The sequence below is a fragment of the Xenopus laevis genome, chromosome 2L, assembly GCF_017654675.1.
Source record: "Xenopus laevis strain J_2021 chromosome 2L, Xenopus_laevis_v10.1, whole genome shotgun sequence".
In the NCBI taxonomy this organism is placed as follows: domain Eukaryota; kingdom Metazoa; phylum Chordata; class Amphibia; order Anura; family Pipidae; genus Xenopus; species Xenopus laevis.
Genome location: NC_054373.1, coordinates 71,958,146 through 71,976,832, shown reverse-complemented (window position 1 = coordinate 71,976,832; position 18,687 = coordinate 71,958,146). Strand labels below are relative to the sequence as shown.

At 42.1% G+C, this 18,687-nt stretch overlaps 1 protein-coding gene across 7 annotated transcripts in view; it reads right to left on the bottom strand.

Moving 5' to 3' along the window:
* Positions 1-18,687, bottom strand: part of LOC108708145 (Fanconi anemia group E protein) — a 98,129-nt gene that overhangs the window by 48,849 nt on the left and 30,593 nt on the right. For all 7 annotated transcript variants that reach the window (XR_005965387.1, XM_041582028.1, XM_041582026.1 and 4 more), the window contains one exon: positions 463-538. Coding sequence is in view for 6 of the 7 variants with exons in the window: in XM_041582028.1 (XP_041437962.1) it covers positions 463-538 (76 nt within the window). In the remaining variant the exon portion in view is untranslated. The remainder of the gene's footprint in view (positions 1-462; positions 539-18,687) is intronic.

Sequence of the window (18,687 nt, the reverse complement as noted above, 5' to 3'; positions counted from 1 at the left end):
GATATTCAAATATTTTTCAAAATTTTAAATCTACCTGGATGTGTGTTACATGAATCTAACATACTCTATCCTTGTGACAGCTGTTGTACTGCTCTAGCTTACTTCTAGAGTACTGCATGCCCCTTTCCATGCACAACAAGATCCCTAAAATAGGAATTTTTTTTGTATTAAGAGAGATAACGTACCCCACTATTCCAATATTCACATCAAAGACCCACAACCTATAAAAAAGAAGACTGCCAGCAACAAAGAGCTGTTATATGGTTACTGAACTCTGTTGTCATTCTGTGCTTTATCCATTATATATTACATGTATATTAATTATAGGAAATATTGGTAACCCTTTACAGTGAAAATCTTCTCAATAAAGCACTCTTATATAACTGAATAACTTCAACTGCATAATGTATATTTTAATAATTTGCCAAATAATATTTCAAAATACATGCAACAAGTACTTACCCAAAGCAGAGAGAAAGCTGCTCGAGTTGAAGACATTCAGTCATCATTCGACAAACAAAATCTATTTGTAAAGAACCTAAAAAAATATTTGCATTAAATATTAAAAAAAATACTTCAGACAACATAATTTTCAGAACACCAAAACACCTGTGGTTCTAACTTTTTTCATCTTTTTACATTTGTGTATCTGTAGCCTCAGAGCTGAAGCAGAAGCAATTTTGTGTATCTGGCGTTGGAGTTGCCAAAAATTTACTGACTCCTAATAACTACAAGCACTGAAAATAATCAAGTCAGGTTAAAGAGCTTCTATGAAGTAGGCTATTGCAGGAGCAATTCTGCTTCTAAGAACAATACTTAAGATAATTTTAGATTGTATTTAACACCTATTCTACAGCTGTATGCAAGGTTCAATTAATATACAAGTTGTTTTGGGATTATGTAGTTTAACTTTGATTTTGGTTTAGAATTACCAAAGGATGTGGTTTATATTTTTTGAGCTTTGGTATTGATAAAATGCCTTGTATGTTGTGTACGTACCTTTTTTCAATCAACACAGAAAACAAATTAGTATATTAAAGGAACAATTAAACCAAAAAATTAAAGTGTTTTAAGTAATTAACATATAATATACTGTTAGTATGCACTGGTAAAAGATCTGTGTTTGTAGTTAATATTAACAAACTGTGTAGCCATGGGGGCAGCCATTCAAGCTGGAAAAAAAGTTTTTTTACTTCGAATCCTTCACTCGAGCTTGATGAATCGGCCCCTGTGTATGACAATTTGAAATTGCTTTTAATTTTTTATTATTTGTGGGTTTTCAGTTATTTAACTTTTTATTCAGCAGTTATCCAGTTTGCAGTTTCAGAAGTCTAGTTGCTAGGGTCAAAATTATCCTACCAACCATGCACAGATTTGAATAAGAGACTGGAATAATATAAAACCTAACAAAAACAATACATTTGTAGCCTTACAGAGCATTGTTTTTTTTAGATGGGGTCAGTGACCCCCATTTTAAGGCTGGAAAGAGTCAGAAGTAGGAAAAAATTTAAAATTGCTTAGAATTGTCTATTCTATAACATACCAAAAGGTAACTCAAAGGTGAACTACCCCTTTACTAAATGTTGTCCCAGTATCACCCTTAGGTCTGAAGAGCTTTGTAAACAAGCCATTGGTGTAAAGTTGGCCATAAACTCCTTCGGTAATACTTCCACCTTTTTAGTTATAACAATATAGAAACTGCAGTTGACATTTACATCAACATAGTTACATAGTTAAATCAGGTTGAAAAAAGACAAACTCCATCAAGTCCAACCCCTCCAAATGAAAACCCAGCATCCATACACACCCCCCCCACTTTCACACAAATGATATATACCCATACCTATACTAACTATAGAGTTTAGTATCACAATAGCCTTTGATATTTTGTCTGTTCAAAAAATAATCCAAGCCATTCTTAAAGGCATCAACTGAATCAGCCATTACATCATCACCTGGCAGTGCATTCCACAACCTCACTGTCCTGACCGTGAAGAACCCCCTACGTTGCTTCAAATGAAAGTTATTTTCTTCTAGTCTAAAGGGGTGGCCTCTGGTAAGGTGATCCTCTTTATGGGTAAAAAGGTCCCCTGCTATTTGTCTATAATGTCCTCTAATGTACTTGTAAAGTGTAATTATGTCCCCTCGCAAGCGCCTATTTTCCAGAGAAAACAACCCCAACCTTGACAGTCTACCTTCATAATTTAAGTCTTCCACACCTCTAACCAGTTTAGTTGCATGTCTCTGCACTCTCTCCAGCTCATTTATATCCCTCTTAAGGACTGGAGTCTAAAACTGCCCTGCATACTGCAGATGAGGCCTTACCAGGGACCTATAAAGAGGCATAATTATGTCTTCATCCCTTGAGTTAAAGCCCTTTTTTATGCAAGACAGAACTTTATTTGCTTTAGTAGCCACAGAATGACACTGCCCAGAATTAGACAACTTGTTATCTACAAAAAAACCTAGATCCTTCTCATTTAAGGAAACTCCCAACATGCTGCTATTTAGTGTATAACTTGCATTTATATTATTTTTGCCAAAGTGCATAACCTTGCATTCAACCTCATTCTCCAGTTTGCTGCCCAGTTTTCCAACTTAGACAAATCACTCTGCAAAGTGGCAGCATCCTGCATGGAATTCATAGTTCTGCACAATTTAGTATCATCTGCAAAAATAGAAACTACTCTCAATGCCCACCTCCAGGTCATTAATAAACAAGTTGAAAAGCAAGGGACCTAGTACAGAGCCCTGTGGTACTCCACTAACAACACTGGTCCAATTAGAAAATGTTCCATTTACTACCACTCTTTGTAGTCTATCTTTTAGCCAGTTCTCTATCTAGGTACAAATACTATGTTCCAGGCCAACATTCCTTAATTTAACCAGTAACCTTTTGTGTGGCACTGTATCAAATGCTTTAGCAAAGTCTAAGTAAATCACATCCACTGCCATCCCAGAATCGAGGTCCCATCTTACCTTCTCATAAAAAGAAATTAAGTTAGTCTGGCAAGATCTATTATGCATAAAACCATGCTGGCATACACTCATAGTATTATTATTTGCTATAAAGTCCAGTATCTTATCCTTTAATCAACAAGCTTTCCTCCTACTGATGTCATACTAACTGGCCTATAATTTTGAGGCTGAGAACGGGATCCTTTTTTTGAATAGAGGCACCACATTAGCAATTCGCCACTCTCTCGGCACTATGCCAGAGCTAAACGAATCCTGAAAAATTAAGTAAAGAGGTTCGGCAATCACAGAGCTAAGCTCACTAAGTACCCTGGGATGAATATCATCTGGCCCCAGACCTTTGCAACGTCGTTCCTTGCTTACAAGGATAATATACTGACATGTATCTTTATTAAGCAGCATTTTAAAGACTTCCCATTTTTGTTCCGTGTTTAACCTTGTGAAAAGAATTTCCCACTTAATATGTTGCAGAGATGCCCTTATACTGTCAAAGTTTGCACGTTTGAAATGTAGTGTTTTAGTTACTCCCTTATAGAATTGCTTATGCAACAGAATCTCAAAGGACACCATGTTATGAGCACTATTCCCTAAATGCTAACCCACACAAATGTTAGACATGAGTTCAGAATTATTAGATAGTACAAGGTCCAAAAGGGAGTTAGTAGCTTCATGAACAACTGGAATGAAAAGTTCTCATTCAGCATATTTACAAACCTACTAGCTTTTTCTGTCTTGGCAACCCCATTACCCCAGTCAATGTCTGGATAATTGAAGTCACCCATAGCAACAACTTGACCCAGCTGTAAAGCTGCTTGTATCTGCAAGAGTAGCTGGGCTTCATACTCATCACTTATACGAGGTGGTTTATAGCATACACCAATGATAATTCTGTTTTCCTTGTAACAGAGGGACCTCCTTAACTGGTAAACTATATGCCCCCTCACTCCTCCCCCATGACCCCTTACTAACCCCACTGCCCCGTCTACCCTAGCTTCCCCATAATTCTTTATCTCACCCGCCCCCCCTTGCCTAGTTTAAACACTCCTCCAACCTCTTAGCCATTCTTTCCCCTAGCACAGTGGACCCCCTTCCATTGAGGTGCAAACCGTCACAACTGTATAGATTATACCCCAAGGAAAAATCAGCCCAGTGCTCTAGGAACCCAAACCTTCCTTCCTACACCAAGATTTGAGCCACACATTTAGCTCCCTGTCTTCTTAAACTTGCACGTGGCACGGGCAATATTTCAGAAAAGATGACATTGGAAGACCTTTCCCTGATCTTAGAGCTTAGATCCCTGAAATTTTAAGGTCTTCCATCTACTTTGTCATTAGTACCGATATGCACTAGACAGTTGGGTCATGCCCAGCCCCACCCAATAATTTGTCTACCCGATCAACCACATGCCGAACCCTGGCACCAGGTAGACAGCAAACTGTTCGGTTGTAGCGATCCGGACAACAGATTACCCTATCCACTTTCATAATAATTGAGTCCCCTACAACCACAATCTGCTTAGGCCTGTCTCTGCTCTCCTCCCCACCACTACTAGAGAAACTGGTCTCCCGGCTGTTAGAGAGATCAGCACCATCTAGAATTGACAATCCTGAGTTAATACGCCAATCATCATCACACAATCTGGCAAATTTGTTACGATGTATAAGCTCTGGATCAGCCTCCATTTTCCTTTTGCCCACCTTAGATTTTCTAACTGTCATCCAGCTAGCTGCCTCAATATCCTGCTGCTGTTCTGTTCCCCCCCCCAAACTATCTGACTAGGTCCTGCTCAGTAAACAAGAGAGACTCCTTTCAAGATTGTCAATTGACCGCAGTGTTGCAATTTGTTGCACTAGTGCTCTAACTAGAGCCTCCAAAGTGGCAATTTGCTCACAACCACCACAGAGGTTAGCATTTTGGATCTCTTGTTCCAAATCTGCATACATATGACAGATTGTACATTGAGTCAGACCTTCAATCTTGCTAGCACTCATTATCCCAGTTACAGATCAAACTGAGGGAAAACTAAATGCAAAGTAAAGCAGGTTGTGACAAACTTGCTGTAAGTACACTAGCACACTAAACTTTGCTGTTTAGCACCCTAAAAAATAAAACCACAGTAGTTAAAAAAATAACCTTACTATGAAATAGCAGTTAATAGCAAATACTTATCCGTTTCAGTTGGTTTGGCTTTTAGTTGCGTTTTCCAGTCAGCAGCTTGTTTCAAACACTCACTGGCATCCCATGGGTTCTATTTATACAGTCTGTTCAGGTGCAACTAATCAAACCCAACACCCTCAAACTGAGGGAAAACTAATTGCAAAGTAAAGCACACTGTGACAAACTTGCTGTAAGCACACTAGCACACCAAACTTTGCTGTTTAGCACCCAAGACAGAACAAAAACCCTAAAAAAATAAAACCACAGTAGTTAACCCTTTAAGTGCCAAGAACGTAGCTCCTACGTTCTTTTAAAAAAGGCTTTAAGTGCCAAGAACGTAGGAGCTACGTTCTTTACTAAGTCAGCGCTCCCTCTGCACGCGCAGCAAAAACAGCGTGCAGAGAGGAGCGATCAGCGCCACAACCCCCTAGGCAACGAGCTTACCTGCAGCAGATCGCCGATCCTCGCCGACACCCTTCTCCAGGAGCGACACAGACGCAGCAACAGCTTCCTTGTCGCAGGACCCGGACCTCACGTGTTCCAGCGCCGCCCACGCACTTCCTGCTGCTCTGACTCATCGATCCTGGACCCTACAGCTCTGAAAAGGACCCCCTTCATCTAGATTCGGTAAGTGCCCCCTTTTTTTTACTTATTTAGTACATTTACAAGCATTTACATGTACACAATGCACATATTAGTAAAAGTAGTTTTTTTTTTTTTTTTTACTTTTCTGACTTTTCTGATTTTTTTGATTTTTCACACTTTGGCACTTATTTACACACTCACATACACATATGCACAAATGTATACACTTTTTAGAGCTGTAAATCCATGCATACACAAACACACACTTATAGGGGTTTTTTGTACTTTTTTTTTTTTTAGCTCTTCATTTTCAAGTTTCCCTCTTGTTATTTCCCCAAAAAACGTTAGATTTCATAGCGTGACTACTGGATCAAGCATTCTGACCACTAACCACGCTGTCATTTTGTTATTTCGTTGATTTTTCCTAATTGTATTTTGATTTTTTGTGATTTTTATTGCAGTTTTATGCTTGCATTGTTTTTCCTTGTGTCATTTTTTAGCATCGCTTACACTTTGATCATTTGGGGTAGAAACACATTTTTAGCAATTCTGTGTTCGTCAGAATGTGTACTTTCCAAAAATATATGGTTTTGGGGGTCTTTGTTAATTTGTTTTAAGGGGTTTTTTGGGCCATAATGGTCCCCTTTTGCCTATTTCAAAAAAAGGGCCAATTGGGCCAAAGAAATTCCAAGCAAATTTTTTTTTGGGGACCGAACCTTTTCCCCCATTTTGGTATAATATGCATAATTTGGGCATCAAAACCCCGGCCAGGCCCCCCTTGGTTAAAATTTTTGGGTTTTTCTTTGATTTTAAGGGAAAAATTGGGAAATGGCCCCCCAAAAGGGCTTTTAAAAATTCAAAAATCCCTTTTGGGGGCCTTTGGCCCAGTGGGGTGTTTAAAAATTAAAAACGGTTTTAGAAAATTTTTTATTAAGGGCAAAATTTAAATTTTTCCAAAAAAAATTTTTGGGGCTTTCCTGTTGGGGCTCCCAATTTATCGGGTTGTTTATTTTCCCACAAAAGGGGGGAGATTGAACAGCCCGGGGGGAAAATTCTTAGCCCCTTTCAAATTTGGGGGGTACCCCGGGCCCAAAACCCTCCCTTGGGTTATTAAAAAATTCTAACCCCTTTCCCATTGGGACCGGCCGTTAAAATTTTATGTGGGGGGTTCTTAAGGGAAAGAAAATTTGGGTAGAAAAGGGGAAACCCTGAAAATTTTTTTTAAAAGGGAAGATTTTAAAAATCAAAAACCAAATTGGGGTTTGGGTTGTTTTCCCTGAGGGGGGTAAGCGTTTTTGGGAACTCCCAAAAGGAAAGCAGTTTAAGGGGCCTTTTTTATTTGGGCCCCCAAATGTTAAAATCCTCTTCCCTTTTCCAACCAATAAAGGGTTTCTGGTTTTCCTTTTAAAACCCCAAAGGGGTCTTCCAAAAAAACATTTAACCCCAGCTGGGATGTTTAAGAAAGATTTGCACAAAACCTTTGAAACCTTTCCCTTTGGGTCCCCCCATCCTAACGCTCCTTTGGCTTAAATTTGATTTTTTTCCCTCTACGGGGCCCCTTTATAAAAATTTACACAAAACCCCAGGGAAGGAATTTAGGGACCCCAAGGGGTTTGGGAGCCCCAAACCCGGCAAGGGGCTAAAATTTTAAAAATTGGATTTTCGGAAATTCATGGGCCCAACCCTTTTCCCCATGGCCGTTCCCCTTCCTGAGAGGAATAACGGGGGGGAGTAAAGAAAGGGAACAATTTTAAAACAACATTTTTAAAATCGGGCCGGATCCCCTTTATTTCCTCCCCCCTTAATTATTTTTTTGGGGGAAGGTTTTGGACCTGTAGGGGGGTTCCCTTTTCCCAACCCGGGGAAATACCTTAGGCATAAAAAGAGTGGTTTTTTCCCAAACCCGAGATTCAGGGAAAAAACTTACCCCCACCGGGGGTTTTCTTTGGGGCCCCCGAACCCCCCCAAAAACCCCTTTGGAGACTCAAAATTGAATTTGGGGGAACCCTTTCCCCTTTCCCTGCCCAAAATTGGGCCCTTTTTGGGGTATGGTTTTTTCCCAAATTTATTGGATAATAATTTGGGTAGAAAATTAAAAACCCAAAATTTAAACCAACTGCCCTTTTTGGCCAAAATTTTTTTTTTTTTTTCCAGGGGGGGTTCCCATCTTTACCACCAAAACCCCTTGCCTTTTTTTTAAACCCCTTTTTTTTCTTGTCTTTGGGAAGGGGAAAGCATTTTAACAAATTGTTAAACCCCAGAAGGGGAACCCCCAAAAATTTAAAATTAATTGGGCGGGGGTTTTTTCAGTAAAAATCCGGCCAAAAAGGGGAAATTACACCCCCTTCCCTGCCCTTTCTTTTGGGGAACAAAAAGGCGGCTTGACCAGTAACCCCCGAAAAGAAAATTTTATTTCACCGAGGGGGTTTTTCAATTTTTTTTCGGGGGTTTCCCCTTTGGGGGCCCCTCTGCTTTCCCCCATATATCCTTTTTTCCCCATTGGTATTGGGGCCAAAACACTGTTCAATAGTTTTGGGGAAATCCTCATTTCCCCCGGGGGTTTTCCCATTATGTCTGTAAGAAAAAATTTTTAGGGCCCCCCCTAAAAGGGGAAAACCCAAGGACCCCAAATTTTTTAGGGGCGAATTCCCCGCCTTTTAAAAAAGGGATTTTTTTAAATTGCTTCCTTGAAACCCCGGGGGGGTTTGGAAATTTTGAAAACCCCGGGGGTTTATTAGCAAAAATTTTTAAAATTGCAGGAACCTAAGAATGATTTATTTTTTAACCAAAAATTTTTGGGGCTCGGGGGTAACCCCCCCAATTTTTGTGCCTCTTCCTTCACAAAATTGTATAATTTTAGTGACGGGAAAATATTAAATTTGGCCCCCCCAAACCTTTTTTGGTGCCCTTTCCAAAAGGGCCCCCATTAGCCCCCTTTTTTAACCTTAGGCCATGACCTTCCTTATTAGATAACAACCCACTGTTTTAAGCGCCCCCCCAGATTTGGCTTGGGTTTTTCCAAAAAAATCCTGTAAAATTTTAAGATAATTTTGGTAGGAAAACAAGCGTGGAGTTTTGGGGGGTTTGGATTTTTTTGGGGAAGAACCTTTTTTACTTTTTCCCTTGGGCCTTTAAAATTTTTGTTTTTTTCCCTAAAATTTTTTTTAAAAAAATTCCTTAAAAAAAGGCAAAAATTTAGGAATACCAAAAAGAAAAAAGCATAAAACCTTTAGGATCTTGGGGCGGGTTGCCGGGGATTTCCAAAACGTATAGGTTTTTTCCTAAATCCTTCCCCTTTTACTTTTCCCTTTCAAAAAAGGTTTGAAAAAAGCCCAAATTTTGAAAGTTTTTGGTTAAAAATTTTCGCGGGCCCCCAAAATCCCAAAAAACGGGTTAAAAAATTTACAATATGGGGGGGGGAAAAAAAGGGGCCCCCTTTTTCATAAGTTTTTTTAAGGGAAAAATGAAAGGAAACGGGTTTAAGAGCAATATTACCTTTTTGGGTAATTTAAAAAAATTTTTAAAAAAGTAAAAACCCCTTCCCCTTACAAAAAGGGGGCAACCTTTCCCAAAACTAAAAATGGCCCCAAAAAAACCCGGCCTTTAAGGGGGAATTTTTCTTTTTTTGAAAATCCGAAAGTTTTTTTTGGGTTTGCGGAATTTGGAATTCCCAGAACAATAACCATAGGGGGGTGTCTTCTTTGGGGGGCCGCCAAATTGGAAATTTGGGGGTTTTACCTAGGGCAATTTTTGGGGGATAAAACCCTGTTCGGGGGAACCCTGGGTTCATTTTTAGTGTTTTTAAAATCTTGGTATATAATGATATGTAAAAAGGAAAAGGGGATCCCTTCAAAATTTGCAATATTTGAGATGATTTCGGTAATGTCAAAAAAAATTTGGGCCAAATTGGGAAACGTTTTAAAACGGCTTGGAAACTTTTGGAGTAAAAAAGACTTTGGGGGGGGCTCACCAAAATAATTACACTAAAGGAGTTTTTTAAATGATGTAAAAGATCTGTCATTAAATTAAAGTTTTTTAAATATAAAGTGTGAGAGTTTTTTAAAAAAGAAAAAAAAATGGGGGGGATATTGAGCAAACCAAACCCCTTTTCTTTGCCCCAGGTCAGCAAATTCACAAAAACCGGCCCAGTGAACCCCCGGGGTTTTTGGGTGTACTGGGGTTTTCGGAGCGGGAACGCACCAAAAACCCGGGGGAACAAACCTTTTACCGGTAGAGGACCCACCCTCCAAACATTGCTTCTAACTTTGAATGGCTTTTTGGCCCCTAAAAGCTAGGGAAGTTGAAGAAAGGTCTTTCTCTCGTTGCCCCGGGGAAAAACCGGGGCGTCCAAAAAAATAAAAACGTGGGGAAAAATGTAACCAGGAAAACTGCAGAGAAGTTTCCTCAAAAACCAAAAGGGGGTTGCAGTAAAAGAAACACGAAAAATAAGCATAAACACAGTTTTCCCTTTTCCCAAAAAAAAATTTGGGAAGGGGGGCGTGGAGTCTGTAAAATGGACCATATTTTTCCTTTGCTCAAAGCACCATGGGCCCCCCTCCAATCAAGTCTCCGGGGGCTAGGCCCCGGGGGTTTGGAAAAAGGGCCCTCGCCACTGGGGTTTTAAAACCCCTTTTTTTAAAAACCCCCCTCCAGAGGGTTTTCATCCCCGGGACAAGAGCAAAAAAGTAAAACATTTGGGGAAAACATAGGGAGTACAATATTTTTTCTTGTCATGTCTAAAACACGTCGAGGTAAAATTCTCCAAGGGGGCTCAAGTTGGGAGAAGGAGGTTGTCAGGGTTGGGGAGGGGCCCCTTGGGTGCAAATTTTTAAGGCTGGAGGTGGAAATTTTAAAGGTGGGTGGTTCTCCACCACGAAAAACCCCCATCAAAAATAGTAGATCGGAGGGGGGTTTATTTTTGATTCCGGGAGCAAAACGATGTGGAACTCTAGTGGTAAGGTACCCCTCCCCGGGGGAAACTGCCCGAGCTTCCCCCAAATTTTTGGACCTTTTGGGGAAAACCAGGAAACCCCAACTCGGGGTTTGCTGACCCTGAAACGGGGAAAAGGAAAAGCTGGTGGACTCCAACATCCTAGTTTTAAAGAGGATTGAAAGTATGGAAATTTTGGGGAAATTTCCCCCCCCTAAAAAGCCCCTTGCCTTACCCACCCCCCATGCTCCGGTTTTAAAAAGCCCCCTTTGGTAATAAGCCGGGAATGGTGGGGAGGTTCTTTTTGAATCCTTCAGGTTTGATGACAAAATTCCGGGGCATACCCCTGTTGGGGTACCTGATGATAAAGCGGATGCTGGGGGGAAAACCAAAATGTGGAGAAGGGTTCATACAGATCTCTGTATCCTCCGGAGAGGAAAAATATGTCCCCCGAGAGCGATCTACAACTCCTTCCTCCCCTTTTTCAAGGGTGGGGTTGAAACACCTGCAGAACCCAGTGCTTTCCCATCCAGAAAAAAAGTCCCAGAAAACCTTCTCTGGATTTTAGCAATGAATTCTTTGGGTTGGGCTAAGAATGTCAGCCTATACCAGAGTTAAAGAGGCTACCAGCTGGTTAATCACCAAAGCCCTCCCCTCATAGAAAGCATTTTAGCAAGACCCTTCCACTTTCCCAGGCGGGTAAGAACATCCCTCCTCAAGTTCAATAAAATTCTGTGGAACAGGAGCTCTTTCAGCTGACAGATAGACACCTAAATATTTTGATGACTTTAGTCTCCCACGAATGTCGCGAAAAGCAGAAGGCAAAGAATCTACATGTAGAGGACCTTCCAGAAGGCCTGAGCTCTTGTCCAGTTGATCCGAGCTGATGAGGCAGCAGCGTAAACCTCTTGGCATTCTTGTGCTCGCCAAGATCAAACTAGGTCCTGGGCCACAAGGATGACATCATCAGCATATGCTGAAAGAACTACCCTCATGTCAGGTTCCCTGAGCACCAAGTCCTGTAAAAGCCTCTTCCTTAGTAGAACACAGGAAAGGCTCAATGGCCAGTGCATACAGCTGTCCCGACAAAGGCATCCTTGTCGAACTCCTCGTTTGAAGGCCAGAGGTGCAGTCAGAGACCAGTTGATTTTTAACAAGACACTCTGCAGAGGTGTACAGTGTTTTTTAGATAGCTCACAAAACTGTGGGCCAAAAGCTATAGGCTTGCAGAGTGCCTAAAAAGATTATTGGTGATCTACTCTGTCCAAATGCCTTCTCTTGATCCAGGGAGAGAAAAGCGAGAGATAGACCAGCCTTCCGGGCAAAATGTAGTAAATCCCGAACCAGAAAGACATTGTCAAAATTGTCCGGCCGGGGACTGTATAGGACTGGTCAGGATGAACCACCTCTGCCAGCAAGACTTGAGCCTGATGATATAGCTTTGGCTACAATTTTATAGTCTGTGCTGAGCAATGAGACCGGTCTCCAATTCTTAATAAGGGCGGAGATCCCCCTTCTTAGGTAGCAGTGATAACACTGCTCGACGACACGAAAGTGGCATCTCAACGGTCTTGAGGGCCTCTTTTTAAAACCCCTATGGAAATCATGTCCCAGAGTATCCCAGAAGAACTGGAAGAACTCTACAGTCAATCCATCTAGCCCTGGAGATTTATTAGTGGGCATTAAGTGGAGTGCTTGAGAGAGTTCATTCAGAGTGATTGGGTTTTTTTCCAACCTCTCTCTTCTCCCTCGCTGACCTCTGGAAGCCCATTCCATAGCTCCCTGCAGGCATCTGGAGAGATGGGATAGGAGAAAAAAAGGTTCTGATAGAAGGACCGGGCTCTGTCCGGATAGCCTCCGGATCTTCAAGGGGGGTGCCATCCTCCGCAAGAAGGCATGTTATTTGTTTTCGATTCCCCTTCTTCTTCTCCAGAGCATAGAAGAATCGTGAAGCCACGATCCATATCGCAGAGTAACTGCATGCGCTTCGTACATAAGCACACGAGCCTGTCGATGTTCCATGTTACGCAGAGTCTCTTTCTTTTCTACATATTCACACTGTATGGCTTGGTCTTCAGAGCCTGACAGCCTTTGCTCAAGATCAAGCACCTCCCTATTCAGAGCCTCAATCTCTGCATTTTTCTGTCTGCTCAAACATTTTGTATACTCTTGACACAAGAGCTTTAGGTGAACCTTGCCTACATCCACCATTGACTCAGTGTGGCAAATTCATCCTGATAACCCTTCCAGTCTGTCACATTTCCCGGACTGCCTTTGCAAAACCCTTCATCCTTTAATAAGCTGTTATTAAAGTGCCAATAGGCTGCTTTGGGCAGAGATGGTGCAACTGCCACTATCAAAGAAGCACAATTGTGGTCCGAAAAGGTGCCAAGCTAATATTACTGGACCGAACTCGTGACATAATATGGCTAGATATATAAAGCCTATCAATCCGGGACTGAGACACACGGCCATCCCTCACCCTAACATAGGTGAAAGCATCGGTTTCTGGGTGTTGTTCTCTCCAGATGTCTACCAAGGAGAAATGGGCAATGAGTTCCCGCAAAGCTGACTCAGATGAATCCCTTTTCTGGGGAACATTCCGGTCCCGAGCCTCAAGGGTGTAATTGAAATCACCCCTATAATCACGGCTTCATCTGAGTCAATTGTCTCCATATAGGCTGATAAACTTTCAAAAAAATACTTTCTCTCTGGTCCAGTAGTTGGGGCATACAAGTTTATCAGATTGGTATGTTCCACTAGACTCCCGGACCCGGAGATGTAAACAGACGGCCTGGGATGACAGAATTAACACTCAGTACCTCTGGCTGGAAGGATTCTGAGAACAAGGTCACCACCCCACATGACGTCCATGTGAGGTGATTAAAAAAGATTCTACCCTTCCATTCCAGATGCCAGGTCGCTTCAAGCTCCTGAGTGATATGGGTCTCTTGAAGGAAACTCACAGAGTACCCTCCTTGGCGTAGAAAGGAGAGTACCTGAAACATTCTAAAAGGCTCCCGACAGCCATTTGTATTAAGAGTGCTTATACTTAGAGCCATTATTGTGTGTTAGTAAATGCTTTAGCCCTCACAGAGGCCTGGTGAGACAAACACTTTTTGTGGAACTTAACACTACGGAGATATTCTGCAGTTCCATAGTTTTTGGCCTCTTTTATGACCTTGATGTATTGTCTCACAGAACTGATCACCAAAGTCAAATCATGCCACTTCTCTAGAGCCATATGTAGCTTCTTCTCCAATTTAACACCAAGGGTGCTCTCAAGAAACATCTTGAGATCCTCAGCTGGGATGATTGGGGTAGAAGGATTTGTCACAACTGTGTCAACCTCCTCTTCGATGTCCCCCTCATCCATGAACTCTTCTTGGCTAAGGATTGATAATTTCCCCTCTCCACTGGAGCTTTGATAATATCTACACAAGAAGTCGCAGGAGAAGGATCAGAAGCACCTGCTATCTGGAGACCCAGCAACGGCTCAGATAATACTTGGATTTGCTTGGAACACCACTGGAGGTGTTTGGCTCAGGGGTAGCAGATGGAATTGGCTCCTTAACAACAGGAGCTTTAGAGGCTCGATGGGCAACCTCTGCCCTTTCCACTGCCTCCTGTGCCTCCTGAATGGCAATAACATTGGGGTCAGTGGAAGAGAAAGGAGGAGAGATCTTAACATGCACAGTAGACCTTACAGAGTCTGTCTGGCTATCCTCCATATTTACAACTCTAGCCTCATTATCCTCCCTCGCAGCATTGTCTGCAGGATCCTGTATGGGGGTTGTCCCAATGTTCTCCATTTCTTGGATGAAATACCCTGAGGCACTAAACACTGAGGCTGGTTGTAGTTCCCAAAGCTCAGCACCTCAGGGACACTTACGGCCCACTCTGCAGGGGTTTCATTAGCTGTCCCGTTATACTCCAGGGGAAGATCCCCTGTTGGAGACAGATGCAGCACCCTGACTCTGTGGGGAGACCCATAATCCCCTCCTCTTCCCCAACTGGGTCTATAGGTGCATGGTCTGGCACCAGTTTATTGCATCCAACAGTTGGACTAGACAATATCACCACATGAGGAACAGATGTTTTGCTGCCCTTTTTGCCCTTGGATGGGGGTGCTCCATCATTGACCACTGAAACCCATTCCTCAGGTATCAGCCTGTTGGATTTAAATTTCCTCTTCTTTTTCTTGTCATTTGAAGAGGAAATGCTACTCTCTGCTCCCACCACGACAGGTGTTACAACCACCGGCACCCCCACACCCTTAGGAGTGTTAATAACAGGGTTACGTTGGTTTTGGCAAGAACAACTGCAGCACTAAGGGATGCATTGACATTCCTCCCCCCCTTCTCTTTTGCTGAACTTGAAATGCAGGCTGTAGCCTTAGATAACTTGAGTGAAGAAGGAGGAGGTTTGGAGGTTTCAGAGGTGGGTTGTGTAACAACCCCTTGAGGTTCTTTACTGAAGGGGATTTCTCCTTTGAGGAGCCTGCAGCAATAGATGTGGCAGGGTATGCTGTTGCATTAGAGGTACTGGGGGCAGGAACAGGGACTGTGGTCTTAATATGCCCTTTGGGGCAACTCTGGCGAGTGTGCCCCAGGTTCTTGCAAAGGAAGCACCTCACTTCTTCAGTGCAGTAAAAAATTTTATAGAGCACCCCCTCAAATGGAACACCAAAGGACCCCTCAATAGTATCTTGACCCCGAGGCAAAAGTAATTGCACCTGCCTTTTAAAAGAGAGGATATGTCTCAATCTGCTCTCCTTGCAACCCAAGGGAAGTTTAGAAATAGTTGACTTTATTTCACCGAGGGCTTGCAGGTGGGGTAGCAATAAGTGGTCTTGCAGGAAGGGGGGCACATTAGATAAGACTATCTTTATGCCTAATCCTTCTAGGGGTTCTACAGGGATATAACCACCCCCTACTGTGATGCCTCTCTGCACTAGAGTATGCACTGCAGTTAGTGTACGGGCAAATATTATGGCTTTCCCATACATTTTACTTGCTGCCACTATTACAGATGGGCCCACCACTTCAGCTGCAGCTTTTATGTAAGCCTCTATGCCATGAGCTCCTGTCATTAGACATCTAACCCCATGCTTCCTTGTAAGCTGCTCTACCCCAGCAGTGACTTGGCTTGGGTTGTTGCCAATAGCCACTGCCTGTGCAAAACTTTTAGCAGGGGTCACATTGGCTGCAGCAGCAGAAACAGAAGCAGTGGAGCTTTTTGACAGAGGCTGTGACTGGTGCTTTTTAGCATAGCTACAGCCAGGTTTTTCAGCTCCTTTTCCTTTAGGAGCTTGAGGTATTTTTTTATAATTTTGTTTTTTATTCCCTCCCATTATTTTACAAAACAATCCACAAAAAAGTAAGCTTAATTCTATGAATCAGCAAAAGTAAATGCAACAATGAGAAGCTTTAGCAGGGAGAGGGTTAACGAGAGCAGGTGCCTGGGAGTTGCACTGCTACTAGAAAATGTTTTATTTTCTTAAATCCTTCTCCCTTTAGCTTTCTCTCCTTACAAAACAAGGATAAAAGTAAAAGCACACACACAATCTGTGCAAATAGTGATAAATTTCAGCTGAAACTAAATACAAAAAAACAAGTGAAACTGACACCCAGGTGTGGGGGAGGGGTAGGGGATCTGTCAGTGAGTTTGTAGCCCACAGGAAGTGAAGGGAACTGGGCTAGCAATCACTCACCTTCTGGGTCAAAATAAAAATCGATTTTAAATAAAGTAAATCAACTCAAACTTCCCAAAATTCACACACCAAGTAGCTAACACCTTCACACACCAAATGAGAACAAAAAATCCTGCCTTAAACAGGGATTTCTCTGCTTAATTTGAAATCAAACAGAGAGCTTTCTTTTTTGTGGCTTCTGCAGTATTTGGAATTCCAGAACTGATAACTCATATGGGGTGTCTTCGTTCTGGGCCCCTATACGCCACATACTTAGGTGTACCTATGCATATTGGGCATCAAACTGTTCAGGAACCCTGGGCTTTCATATTTAGTGTGTTTTATCTTGGTATATAATGATATGTGGGAGATACGATGCTTCAGAGTTGCAATATTGAGATGATATTCGGTAATGTCATAAAAATTGCCAAATGTAGGAACGCTTTACGGCTTGGTACTTTGGAGTAGAAAGACATGCATACCCATATTAGATTCGTCAGAATGTGTACTTTCCAAAAATATATGGTTTTCTGGGGTGAACATGCATTTTTGTATTTTTGCCCCTTGAGAAATGCTGTAAATGTGCTGATTTTGCAGTATTTGGAATTCCAGAACTGATAACTCATATGGGGTGTCTTCGTTTTGGGCCCCGATACGCCATATACTTAGGTGTACCTATGCATATTGGGCATCAAACTGTTCAGTGAACCCTGGGCGTTTCATATTTAGTGTGTTTTATCTTGGTATATAATGATATGTGGGAGATACGATGCTTCAGAGTTGCAATATTGAGATGATATTCGGTAATGTCATAAAAATTGCCAAATGTAGGAACGCTTTACGGCTTGGTACTTTGGAGTAGAAAGACATGCATACCCATATTAGATTCGTCAGAATGTGTACTTTCCAAAAATATATGGTTTTCTGGGGTGAACATGCATTTTTGTATTTTTGCCCCTTGAGAAATGCTGTAAATGTGCTGATTTTGCAGTATTTGGAATTCCAGAACTGATAACTCATATGGGGTGGTCTTCGTTCTGGGGCCCCTAATACGCCACTACTTAGGTGTACCTATGCATATTGGGCATCAAACTGTTCAGCGAACCCTGGGCTTTCATATTTAGTGTTTTTTTTTTTTTTTTTTTTTTTTTTTTTTTTTTTTTTTTTTTTTTTTTTTTTTTTTTTTTTTTTTTTTTTTTTTTTTTTTTTTTTTTTTTTTTTTTTTGCAGGTGAGTGATTGCTCACCAAAATGAATTACACCTCAAAGGAGATGTTGATGATGAATATAATAGATCTGTCACTTAAATTAAAGTGCACTTAAATATGAAGTGTGAGAGTTGTCTTAACAGAAACCAAATCTGGGGATACTGAGCAAAGCAACCCATCTATTGCCCACTGGTCAGCAAATTCACTCAACCGGCCAGTGAACACTGCCTGGGTGTACTCTGCTCGGATGCGGGAACGCACCAGCACCCGGAACAAAGCCTCTACCGGTAGAGGATTCCCACCCTCCAAACATTGCATTCTAGACTTATGAATGGCTAGTTTGGCTAAAGCTAGGAGCAAGTTGAAGAGAAGGTCTTTCTCTCGATTGTCCCGGGATACTGGGCGTCCAAAAATAAAAACGTGAGGGGAAAAATGTAACCAGAACTGCAGATGAAGTTTCCTCAAAAGAGCCAAAAGAGGTTGCAGTCTAGCACACGAAAAATAAGCATGAAACACAGACTCCCTTTTGCCACAGAATGGGCAAGCAGCTGTGGAGTCTGTAAAATAGACCAGGTACTCTCCTGTGCTCAAAGCACCATGGAGCACTCTCCAACTCAAGTCTCCAGTGGGTCTAGGCACCAGGCTGGAATAAAGGGCTCGCCACTGGGGTTTCTCACCCTCATTAAACACCCGCCTCCAGATGGTATCATAGCGGGAGACAAGAGCAAGAAAGTGTACAGTGTGGAGCATGAGGGAGTACAATAGCTTTCTTGTCATGTCATAAAAGCACGTCGAGGTAAAATTCTCCAACTGGCTCAAGTTGGGAGAAGGAGGTGTGTCAGGGGATTGACGGGTCTTGGGTGCTATTTTTATGGCTGGAGGTGGAGAGTTCCAAGGTGGATGTGGTTCTCCACCACGTAAAACCCCATCAATAAATGAGTGAGAGTCAGGAGAGAGGTTATTCTTGATCTCCTGGAGCAGACGATGTGGAACTCTAGTGGTAAGGTACCCCATGCGTGGCATAACTGCCCGAGCTTCCACCCAATCTGACCTCTCGAAATCCAGGAAATCCCCAACTCTGGTTAGCTGAGCCCTGCAAAGGCGGTGACGGATGCTGGTGGACTCCAACATCCTAGTCTTT